Source organism: Glycine max, chromosome 7 (assembly GCF_000004515.6).
Source record: "Glycine max cultivar Williams 82 chromosome 7, Glycine_max_v4.0, whole genome shotgun sequence".
NCBI lineage: Eukaryota > Viridiplantae > Streptophyta > Magnoliopsida > Fabales > Fabaceae > Glycine > Glycine max.
The window spans coordinates 36,185,340-36,197,502 of record NC_038243.2 but is presented as its reverse complement, the minus strand read 5'-3'; the positions used below and the strand labels follow the sequence as shown (position 1 = coordinate 36,197,502).

The following is a 12,163-nucleotide window of genomic DNA, read 5'->3' as shown; positions in this document are numbered from 1 at the left end:
AATAATAATAATATGAAGCAGTGAAAAGAGAGGGAGTTGGGGAGCCATGACATGTTGTGTAATCTAGGTTTTGTTTGATTGCGGGATGGAAGCGGAGACAGTGCAAGAACAGCGCAAAGGCGCGCAGCTGAAGAAGAGGGCTCTGAAGAACAAAGCTTTGGGCATCACCTTCAACGAGAAAGATCTCAATGACTATGTCACCGGCTTTCACAAGCGCAAGAAGAAGAGAAGAAAGGAAGCCCAGAAGCAACAGAACGAGGCTCTGCGCCGCAAACGCAACGACGAACGCAAAAGGGTACTCTCCTTCACTCTCTCCATTCATATATTATTAGGGTTTCTAGAAATTAGTATTTTTTTTATTTGTTTTTTCTACCATTTCTTCTATTCTTCTTTGTTTAGTTTTGTTATCTGTTTTATTGGGTTCACTTTGTAGAGGAAGTTGGAAAGAGAACATGTTCTTAATGGAGGCGTGCCACCTGATGAAATTGATGAGGGCCAAGAAGAAGTTGAGGAGCAAGTTGAATCTATTGCTGGTACATTTTCTCTACTCTTTGGCTCTGTCTATTGGAATATTTTTCTAAATTGCAGTGTTTGCTTCTTCACTTGTTGATTTGGACTCACTTCTAACTAAGCACTTATAGGAGGAAAAGATTAGAAGGTAAATGAATTAAGCTTTTCTCGTAAAGTTGCTAGGATTAGTTAATACATATGTTAAAACCAGCTTTTTGGTTATGTGTAAGCTTAATGAGAGAACTTTACCCAAGCAGGACCTAAGCCATGCATTCATGTTGTGCTTTAGCCCGTTGTGTTACTGGGACATAATTAACTTATAGTGTGTTTGGATAACATACACGATTTATTTTATCCCACAAAGTCATGGTGATACCATGAATGAGAATGTAGAAGTAACCATTTGTTGCTTTACCTTCACCTTGAGAAATTATTTGATTATTTCTTGGCATGAAGCTAATACAAACACGCTATTAAAAGTTTTGAGTAAAACCTGTCCGAAGTTTCTTTACTTTTGTTATGAATATGAGGCTATTTAGTGGAATTTTAAAATGTTATGTGTGATTGATTTCCTTTGTGCTTTTGGGTTGTGACTCATTTGGTGATTGGAATTACATTCTGTTGTTGAAAGAAATGAAGACATACGAGAATGATGATCTGAAAGTCACTGTTGTAACAAGTGAGATCAACCCTGAAGACGAAAGTTATCCTAGTGAGAGGAAGGAGGCAGCAGTGATCCCTCAATCTGTTGTGTCTGATAAAAGGCAAGGGGTACCCATAAGTAACAAGAAATCTTTCAAGAAGGTTGCAAAACAGAGGTCTCGGCCAAGGCCATCAAGTAAGAGAGATAAAAAGAAAGGAAAGAAGCGAGGCAAGAAGTAATGGCAGCTAAGCATCTTGCGTCTTCAGAACATTCCAAGTCTACAATGAAGAAGGAACTGTGTTTTTGTGGAGGTGCTTGTTAAGTGCAGTAATTTGGCTATACCTAGAAGTGAGAACTCATGCTTGCATATTGCAGGATTTGGACGTGTTTCGTTTAGTTGGTTACCTACCTGGTTCCTACTGTCCATGACAGGATTTTCTTCTTCAGGGCTATTCCTGTCTTCCCATTTTGGGGATCCAAGAGTTAAGAAAGAAACACCTAATTTTTCTCCTTTTCTTTTGGTTAATCGGTAATTCTATTGTGTATTATACATTTACTTCATTCACATATTTAACTTATTACTTTTTCATTTCTTCTCTTTTTATTGTCTCAAATGTTAGTTTCTGATCAAAAGAGAGGGCTTTCAGATTCTTTTTGGAGCGCTATGGTTCATCCTTATATGGAGTTATAATGAATCAAGACCTCTTAAGGTTTTGTTTAGTTAGATTTCTTTATGAACACTTATAATAGAAGATAAGATAAAATGAATTGAGCTTATTGTGTAAGCTAACTTATGCACTTAATTTTTCATTTGACTTCTTCAAAAGTTAAGGGTTTTTTTTTACACATGGAAAAGTTTAAATACTTGTAGAAAGTTTATCTAAACAGGATTTTAACCATGTCAAAGCTTTATTTTACCCGTTACCGTAGGAAAGTTAAATTTGATGAGTTAGGTAATTTATGTACTCTGATAAGCCTAATAGTAAGTTGCAGATGGTTTCAAGATCAGACCTGTTGCCAGTTTGTTTTATTTAAACCTTAACCAGGAATGTTCAAAGCCTTATCGCCCAAAACTTTTAAAAGTTTAGTTGAAAGCTTTTAGAGTATGGCGACTTGATGGCAAATTTGATAAAACTACGTCTACGAGGATGTTATTTTACCTAAATTTAAATATATTTGTCTTCTTAAAGCTTGGTTCTTTCAAAAGTGAGTTGCATCATATGCAAGGGCATGATAGGATCTTTTGACAACCATTGCAGGTTTAAATGAACCTCAATTTGTCTTTAATTTTGCAAGAATGGACTAAGAGAGTTAGCTATTCAGTGAATGTTTATGCCCACTAGGAACCATTTGTTATTAATCGGGAAGTCTTTTTACCTGGGACAAAAATCCAAAAAATAGATAAAGAGAGGCCGACATAAATAAACTCTAAATTTACATTGTAGAAAAAAATGTCATACATACATTAACAAAGAAGAAAAACAGTTAGGAGTCAGGCTTATTTCCATTAGTATAAATTTTGTTTAACCGAAATTAAATTGTTAATATAAACACAGTAAGTAGTATAATTCATCATTCGAACATAATGAAACAATATTGTCAACAACAAAAAAATAATGAAGCAATACTAGTATATTGATTTCGTTTATCATTAGAATTGTCTATCAATATGCATCATACTCTTTCAATTGCATCAAGAGTATACCAATTGGGTATCCAAATATTGCAATTGTAACATTTTGGTCCCTCTTTTAATTCTTAGTTAAATATTTAACATTTCTTGTTAATATGGTATTGATAATGACATGTTAACGATATCATAGTTGACGTGTTGCCTAATACATATGCTAATGTGACTTAATTATAATTTTAGTTACTTAAGTATCACAATCATAAGAACCAAAAGTAAAATTAAATCATATCAGTAATATATAAAATTGCCATATCATTATTTAGTGTCATGTTAATAAAATATGTTATGTGTTAACACAAGAGAAAACAAATAGATTCAAATTGTACAATTATAATATTGAAGAATTCAATTTGTGCAATTGAATTTAATAGACTAAAATAGCTTTAACACTTGAGATTAAAACTATAATTAAGTTTGGATTTTTATATAATATTTCGAAAGAATTAGGATATAGGGGAGGGACCATCCTTGCCCTCCTGCAATCCATCCTACTTTGTTTTAATATAATGGTTCTAATGAACAACTTACCTTTATCATTATATTAAAAGAAATAGAAAATATACCAACAAGAGAAAGACTAGACAAATTAATATTTAGAATTTCATAAAAAGAAATTTCATAGTAGTTAGATAAAGGGTTAATTAGACCAATTTTATGATTATCTTTCTGTACCACCAAAATTTGATAATAGCCTAATTTTATATCAAATTTCGAACATATTGTTGTATCATTTAGTCTTTTTATTAAACCAAATTTATTGGGTAATGGATATTTTATCCATTTTAATTCTTTATTTAGAGGTTTGTAATTTATAATTGATCTTGGAGTCTTTCTTTCTTGTTCTAATTAAAGCATTCAAAACATAAAATTTGAAACAACTCCAAGGGACTTATTTTCTGTAGTTAGTTGTTGGCTTAGATTGATGTTTTTTTTTTTGGTAACTGTAGGGGCTTCAATGGTTTCTATTTGACAAAATGTTTGAAATTCCTTTTTACTATTTGTTAATTTTTCTTTACAAATTTTAATTTGTATTTGAAAGAAGTGCAAACTTGTATTCTAGTGTCTATCCTCATATTATGTATTTGATCGATCGTATGTCATATTTTCATAAAATATCGGGTTTCTATATATTCTTTGCAAATTTTCTTAACCTTTTTAGAAAATGGTTTTGGAAGTGCAGTTATAAATCCTTCTTTTCAAATCGTGCTTACCCTATCCTCTTTGAGGATTAATTTTGAAAAAAGAAAAGAAAAGAATACATATAACCATATCTTATTTATCATTATCCTCCCTACCCTACTATATCTGTTAACAAAATCTCTTCATTTCTATAAAAGCCAATTGACAATTTAATGTGTTGTGACCTTTTATGTGTGTTTGAGTTCGGTATAATTATCACCCATCGCCTTCAAGGCCCGCTCTGTTTTCTAAAAGATTAAAGGATCACACAACACATGCTTGCATGCATGGCCAAATCTTGCATTTCTCATTGCTGTTGCATGCACTCAATTATTAAGTTGATTCCACAAAACTATGAGATATCTTATAGTGGCTCCATATAAGGAATATTATTATCTTCACTCGGGTAGGCATGATCATTCGTACAAACCTCAATCATTCTCATTCTCTCACTGTTAATTTGTCTTGGAACGTTTTTTTACAAGTACCTGTTAATATAATCCACTCAAACAACGATCAATGATTTGTTCTACAACACATGAAAGCAAAATCCAGCTACCACTAATAAATCAACATTGTGAATCTCTTAACTCGTACATAATGAAATAATAAAATAAACGATTCTATAAACTATAATCACGCATCCCATGTTAGTTTAGAGTAAATCACCTCTTGAGGTTTTTTCTTCATTGTTGTTGTTTTATCTTTTATCTTATATATATTGTTAATTACTATTAAGAGTAAAGAAACTATATCCTACGAGATAAATTGATGCTAAATAGTAGCTAACATTAATTATCTGTTTTTTAATTTATTTTTTAGAAATAAGTATTTAAGAAAACTCTTTTACAAACAAAATATATATTTAAACTAATTTAAACACAGATTTTTTAATCGCTGTGCTTCATCTCTTCTGAAACAATTACGTACCATGTTAAAATATTACATAAGAATTAGAAAACAATTTTCTTAAAGTTTATATAAAAAAAACCTGACAATCTCATTATATATTCTTAATATTTCATAACTTAAAAATAAAAATAACCTTATAATTACATAAATAGAATTCCTAAAAGATGCAGAGAAGGAAGTATAAAATTTAAAAATATTTTTTAAATATTATAAAATGATAAATAATCTTAAAAGAATAGCTAAAATGGCCATTGCAGAATAAAAGGTTTATTTAAGAAATATAAGTATAAAAATTATTTTTCTTTAAAAGAAACTATAAACATTCTTTTCTTTTTCATCCATTTTATTTTCACTATATTTTATTTTTATCATTTTCCTTATCTCATCACTTATTATATTTATCACCTTTTCTTTTAATTTTTTTCTTCTTTTTATCTCTTTTTTCTTTCACCATGCTTCACCTAAAGTAGATGTTGAGCATCTTCCACTTTAGAACCCTAGAAAAGAAAAGAGAAAGAAGAAAGAATAAAGAATAAAGAATAAAGGGTGTATCATTTTTGCTGTAAAAAAAAAAGTGTATAATTATTATATTAGTAAAAGCGTAAAACTAAAACCAAACCTAGGACGAGGTAAATAAAACAGAACTACAGAAAGATCTGAATTATGAGATCTTACGGCTGCTACTGCAACACATGGCAGGATCCAAGCAACCAAACTTCACCACGTGGAAGAATCTCAAAACAACAAGAAAGATTCCCCACCGAATGAAAGCCCAACAAAGCGAGAACAAAGGAGAGATTGAAAAGGAGGTTTGGAAGTGACACGTTTGTTTTGAGGCATGCGACAAAATAAGCGTCAGAGTGCAAAATAGCGTTTGTGGCCCCCAAAAAGAAAATTCTGAGACGTTTCCCCGAAGTTTCTCACATTTCGTACTTTTCCAAAGCATGCACGCCCTGTTTGGCTGCTCATAATAAAGCGAAACCAAAAGTGGCGCTAACTAACTCGCATCGTAACATTTTCCCTTTTAGTAGTATTTTATTTGCCGCTTATTTATTTGTTTAGGTTTCTGAGTCAAACAAACAAACTGAATGAAAAATGAACTGTTGAAGCTTACCTGACTGAGAAAACCTACTTACTCGCGTTGTGTGCCGCCGCCGCCGCCGCCGCCGCCGTGCTTTTTTTCTTTTCTTTTTCTTTCGTTTTCTCGGGAACCAAACACGTTTGCCATTGGAACAATGCACGGAAGGGCGCGAGAGAAGCGCGGTTTGGATTCGGCTTCCGCTGAAGAAGGTCAGCCTGATCGGAAACGACCTGCCTTGGCTAGGTAAATGAATGTTAATTGCGTTTTCTTCTTCCGTTTTTGGATTGTTTTGTTCCTCCGTCGTTGCTAGGTCTTGTCGCAGTTGCGGTTTCGTCGCTTTTATTGATATTGCGGAAAATTGTCGATAAATGCGACTGATTTGGCCGTAATTGTGGTCGTGGACACTTGAAAAACCTTCCATTGTGGCTAAAATTCCAGTAACATACTGCTGTTTTTTAAGACCTTGAGGTTTAGTTTAGAATGTTTGCATGAAAATTGATAGGCAAGTAGTGCATTTGTGTGAAAATTGATGGAGAAGAAGAATTCAATTGTCACCTTATCTGATTTTAATTGCTAGGTTGATTGTTTTTAAAAGGAAAAAAAAATATGGGAAATGTGTGGATTTTGCGTGAGTCTGAAATTTGTGAGTAAAAATGGTTCTAACAAACCAATTGTGAAAAAACGTGAATTCAACTTAGTTTGTGTTTCTATAAATGAATATGTAACTAAGAAAGGAATCACTAAGGAGGCAGTTAGCTTAATTTGGTGTCTTAAACTTGGCTATGAATTTGTTTATTGCTTTTATTCATTTATTTATGTTAATTTGCAGTGTAATTGTTGAAGCCCTGAAGGTTGACAGTCTGCAGAAACTTTGCTCGTCACTGGAGCCTATTCTACGCAGAGTTGTAAGAAAATTCAGTTCATTGTGGTATTAATTCTAATATGTTAATCTGATAATTTTGTGAAATTTTTAGTTGATTTATTGGTCAATAGTACCTGAAGTTATCACTTACATATTCTATTGCTCACCTAATCAGCCACATAAACTACAACCTCTGGCTAAAATTTACTGTACTTCAAGCTTGTAGTCCTTGACTTGATCTGAGGCTTAAATAGAATAGGGTAGGAAATTAGTGATCTCGGATTCAAAACTGTAGAAGTTTATGCATTTCTTTTCTTTTTTCTCATTTACCCAACTATGAAAGGAAATGTCCTCTCACATCCTAAAAACAGCTTTCTGTGCTTGTGGGGGTAAGGCTGCTTATACCCATCCCAAGCCTCATTAGGTGGGAGCCTTATGCACTAGGTCACCCATTTTACTCATCCATCAGAGGCTTTCTGGAATAAGTTGTCCTGCAGTGTAGGTTTGAGTGTTATCAAATATAATATAATGAAAAATAGCTTTATAAATAAATTGAATGCATGCTACTTTTACATGAATAATGTTTGATCAAGGACATGTCTTATTTCTTATTTTTATTCTTGCTGCTCAACAGGTTAGTGAAGAAGTTGAGCGTGCTTTGGCAAAACTAGGCCCTGCCAAGCTTAATACTGGCAGGTGTTTTTTTGTTCCCTCTTGTTAAAGAAAATGTTTATTTCAGATGAATGTGCATCACACTTTATTCTCCTGCTCTTTTGCTGCTAATGGTTTCATAGCAATTAGCAAGATTATATCCTGCTATAAGCCTATAACTTGCTTTGCTAGAGTTTGGAATGATGAATTAGACAGATGATCTATGTTAATGGAGATACTGTTACATTTTAAAGTCTAAAATTTAGTGACCCATATCTATTCTGTGCTTAGTGTTAGGTTCAGCTGATATTATTTATCGCCATGAGTTTATAATATCTATAATTGGTCTCTCTAATACTCAATGTAAAATTTAGGTCTTCCCCAAAGCGGATAGAAGGCCCCGATGGCAAAAATTTACAATTGCACTTCAAGACCAGGCTATCCCTTCCCCTCTTTACTGGTGGGAAAGTGGAGGGTGAGCAAGGGACAGCCATACATATTGTTTTGATTGATGCAAATTCTGGCCATATTGTCACATCAGGGCCAGAGTCATGTGTCAGGCTAGATGTTATTGTACTAGAGGGAGATTTCAATAATGAGGATGATGATAATTGGGACGAAGAAGAGTTTGATAGTCATATTGTGAAAGAGCGGGAAGGAAAAAGACCTCTTCTAACTGGTGATCTGCAAGTCACACTGAAGGAGGGTGTAGGAACACTTGGTGAGCTTACATTTACAGACAACTCTAGCTGGATAAGGAGTAGGAAGTTTAGATTGGGGCTGAAAGTTGCCTCAGGTTGTTGTGAGGAAATGCGTATCCGTGAAGCCAAATCAGAACCTTTCACAGTTAAGGATCATCGTGGAGAATGTAAGTTCATAACTTCCTTATATTTGTTATATCTTTCTAGAGAATTGTTGTAATGAAACTTCAATTGAATCGTAGTATACAAGAAACACTACCCGCCTGCCTTGAATGATGAGGTCTGGAGACTGGAGAAGATTGGCAAGGATGGGTCATTTCACAAAAGGCTAAATAAAGCTGGAATATATATGGTTGAAGACTTCTTAAGACTTGTGGTCAGAGACCCTCAGAGATTGCGGAATGTAAGAATCCAGATTTTTGTCCATTTAGGATTTTAATGTCAATTGATCTAATGCTCAATTCCTTTTGGTTTGTATTTGAATCGATGATATATAATTATTTTATGGATACTTCTTATTGTAGATTCTTGGGAGTGGCATGTCAAATAAGATGTGGGATATTCTTGTTGAGCACGCAAAGACTTGTGTTCTCAGTGGAAAACTTTACGTATACTATCCTGAAGATGCAAGAAATGTGGGTGTTGTTTTCAATAATATTTATGAATTAAGTGGCTTAATTGCCAACGACCAATATTACTCAGCTGATTCTCTCTCTGAGAATCAAAAGGTAAGAGCACTATCGTGGAAAATTTTCCATTTGTGGTTGAATTCAGACCATACTGTTGAGTTTCTTCCATAATATGATTAACCCGATTTCTGATGCCGTATAATAAAAGTTCTATTTTTCCTTTCAATCTGGTTATTTGCACCAGTAATGTTGAGAGCATCTAACTAAAAAACATTATACACATAATTGGCTTCCCAATGTTATTAATATAAAAATGTCCTGTGCTTGGCTGCAATATTTTTGCTTAGTTTTGTTTTATTCTTGGAGTCTTTCTTGTGGTCTGAATTTTTTGCTAGCCTTTAACTTTGTTCTCAGGCATATCAACAATTATTGTTGTTCCTGAACCTTTGTGTGAATAAATCAGCTTGGCAGTTGGCTATATACAACTTATATATATACCACTTAATATAGGCTTATAAGTGTTAGGAAGATAAGATGGGGATTTTTTTTCCCCATAAAAGAATAAGTGGAGATTACAAAGATGTTAAAAGTTCTTCAAAACTAAAGGGAAATAAAAGATGAATTTTCTGAAAATTCCAACAATTTCTGTTGTAGGTTTATGTAGACACATTGGTGAAGAAGGCATATGATAATTGGATGCATGTTATTGAGTATGATGGGAAGTCTCTGATAAATGACAACGAGGATAAGGCTTTGGATACCACTCATCCTCAGGCTCCAATGACTTCCCATGAATATTCAAACTCACTTCAGCAGATATCCATCCCAGCTTTGCCACTTCCAGTACATCCTGGCCAGCCTTCAATGGATTCAGGAGTAACAGTTGGAGGTATATATTTCCTATTAAAAAAAATTTTTAGCAACAAAACCAAAAGGTTCTTGCTGTTATTTCTGGTTTAAATTTTTTCTGCCCCCCCCTCCTTTTCATTTTTTTCCAGCAGTTTTTCTTTTCTATATTTTTTTACAATTGTTTTCTTCATTTTGTTCATACACCCAGTACCCATAATATTGATCTCTTCAAAACCCAACTTCTCTCAAAGTGGAAAGATTTAGATATTATAAATTTTTAATGCCTCACATGGTGAAAAATTGAACACATTTGATGTTTGTCAGTAGAAGAGAATGACAGCATCACAGAACAATGCAGTGAGCTGTATACATTCCACATTAATCTTTTTAGACTGTCTTCCCTATGAGAATTTTTTGATTGCTGACCACACATAAATGTCTGCAGGTTATCATGATGGGACAGCTTCTAGATTCTCCTTGCAACCACATCCTAATCTTAATTCTTCCATTCAGTTTGATGATAATGCATTTCCACTACAAAACCAGTTGATGAGTGCTTCACACCATGCCCAACTTCCAAGAAATGAAAATGGGCAGACTATTGGTCCTCCACAATCATCCACGCACGGCTTTGAGCCTGTCAGCATTTCAAATCCTACATACAGAGGAGTTGAAGAGTACTTCCCAGAGGAGGAAATTCGTATTAGAAGTAATGAGATGCTAGAAAATGAAGATATGCAGCATCTACTCCGTATTTTTAACATGGGAGGCCAACCACATCCCACCTTTAATGCTCAGGATGATGGATACCCTAGTTCATCTACATACATTTCTGCAAACCCCATGGGCTACAATTTTGATGATGAACCAAACCGTTCCTCAGGCAAAGCTGTTGTGGGCTGGCTCAAGCTGAAGGCAGCTTTAAGATGGGGTATTTTTATTCGAAAGCAGGCTGCTGAGAGACGGGCACAACTCGTTGAATTGGATGACCCATAGAGATCTTGGGGGGCATTACTGATCTTTAGTGATCTGAACAATAATTTTTCTGGTTATAGCATCCAAGGCTTCTTAGTCTTTCCTGACATTCAGAATTGGTGTCATGCTGAAATCTCATAGCAGGAGCAAGGATATAAAATCTGGACTGAATTATTTGGTGCAGACTTAACTCAAAGATTCAACTGTCCCTTGATCCATAAACAGTTGGGCATAGACTTTACTGCTTTGCTTGTGATGTTTTCACTAAGCATTCCTGTATCCAAGTTGTAAAGTCTCTGATGGTCTACTTGTTTTTAAACTGAAGAGTGCTGTTGCAATGCTGCTTAAACTTGGCAAGCTCCAAGTGAAATTCACGGGGAGCTACTAGGATCGTTACTACATTTATCAGGTTGTATTTAATTCTGTATAGTAAGCTAGCTAGATGATTTTCAACCCAACTGAAGTTTAATGTTTTATAGTTGCTGTGGCATTATAATTAATTTGAACTTTTTATGTGCTTTCAGTACTTCTGTTTGTTTATGATTGTTTCAGCATCTGTATAACTCTGCCTAATGACGTAGTGTTTGATTTGGCAGTGCGTAAAAAAATCGTGTTCATTTTCACGTTTAGTGCAAAGCAACACTGAGCTGCGTCAGTCTTATCATCAATAGTATATATATAAAACTGTACGGCCTTCAAAAAGTTACACGTGTTAAGGAGTGTTTTTTTTACTTTTTCATTTCTTTTGCATTTTAAAAAGTACGTGACACTGTTTTGTGTCTGCAGGCCCTGCAAAACGGGCAAATTGCTCTCATGTATTTTGCGTGGTTTTAGTTGCCTACCGTGGAACCCACCACCAAACCAAACACCCCAATACTCTTTATCAAATATCAACTGAAAAAGATGCTAGATTTGACTTCCTGAATGTATGAATGAATAAATTACAATCATCTTAAATGGAGGATAACACATTGAGTTTACTTTTCAATAGGTGCAAAGATTTTTACAGTGTTAACTAATTAAATATGATCATAACACTATTTTTGAAGTAATTATAAAAACTAAAAATATTACTATTCATGTCAATTCGTAATTTGATGGCTGTAAAAACAAATTACAATGAGAAAACATTCTCTATAAAAAAATTTACAAAAAATGTTAATTCTAATAACATTTCAGTTCATGAGTAGACTCAGCTTCTAGAATGTAGTGGCAGCTAGGCCAGTTTTGGAAGTTGCATGATTACGCGATTGTTTAGAACTATTAAGAAAATATGGAATTATTTAAGGCCGATGTTCGGTACAGAAGAATTAAGTTTAAGATTCAAAAAGACAATTGTGGATGTATGTACCTCCAAAGAAAAAAAAAATAATACGCAATTAAACTTGATAGGAATACAATAAAAAGGGAAATTCTACTCCGAGATCATTTTATACATCAATAATAAAGCAAGTGATGTAATGGGGAAAAAATGAATT

At 33.9% G+C, this 12,163-nt stretch overlaps 2 protein-coding genes across 2 annotated transcripts; both read left to right on the top strand.

Annotated features, from left to right (window-relative positions):
• On the top strand, positions 1 to 1,742 carry LOC100500570 (ribosomal RNA-processing protein 17). The gene is made up of 3 exons (XM_003529251.5): positions 1 to 295; positions 434 to 533; positions 1,142 to 1,742. The coding sequence occupies exons 1-3, from the start codon at positions 86 to 88 to the stop codon at positions 1,390 to 1,392; spliced, it is 561 nt and encodes a 186-aa protein (XP_003529299.2). The 5' UTR covers positions 1 to 85; the 3' UTR covers positions 1,393 to 1,742.
• Positions 1,743 to 5,914: 4,172 nt separating this feature from the next.
• Positions 5,915 to 11,208, top strand: LOC100812605 (calmodulin-binding protein 60 B). Its single transcript, XM_003529250.5, has 8 exons — positions 5,915 to 6,261; positions 6,848 to 6,923; positions 7,515 to 7,576; positions 7,906 to 8,399; positions 8,475 to 8,635; positions 8,757 to 8,960; positions 9,516 to 9,750; positions 10,156 to 11,208. The coding sequence occupies exons 1-8, from the start codon at positions 6,173 to 6,175 to the stop codon at positions 10,704 to 10,706; spliced, it is 1,872 nt and encodes a 623-aa protein (XP_003529298.1). The 5' UTR covers positions 5,915 to 6,172; the 3' UTR covers positions 10,707 to 11,208.
• The last annotated feature ends 955 nt before the right edge of the window (positions 11,209 to 12,163 follow it).

What these genes read in the sequence shown, in the direction of transcription:
- LOC100500570 (XM_003529251.5), top strand. Translation starts at nt 86, where the DNA reads ATGGAAGCGGAGACAGTGCAAGAACAGCGCAAAGGCGCGCAGCTGAAG. An exon ending in GCAACGACGAACGCAAAAGG is followed by an intron (nt 296 to 433) that starts GTACTCTCCTTC and finishes TTCACTTTGTAG; the next exon opens with AGGAAGTTGGAAAGAGAACA. An exon ending in GCAAGTTGAATCTATTGCTG is followed by an intron (nt 534 to 1,141) that starts GTACATTTTCTC and finishes TGTTGTTGAAAG; the next exon opens with AAATGAAGACATACGAGAAT.
- LOC100812605 (XM_003529250.5), top strand. Translation starts at nt 6,173, where the DNA reads ATGCACGGAAGGGCGCGAGAGAAGCGCGGTTTGGATTCGGCTTCCGCT. An exon ending in AAACGACCTGCCTTGGCTAG is followed by an intron (nt 6,262 to 6,847) that starts GTAAATGAATGT and finishes GTTAATTTGCAG; the next exon opens with TGTAATTGTTGAAGCCCTGA. An exon ending in AGCCTATTCTACGCAGAGTT is followed by an intron (nt 6,924 to 7,514) that starts GTAAGAAAATTC and finishes GCTGCTCAACAG; the next exon opens with GTTAGTGAAGAAGTTGAGCG.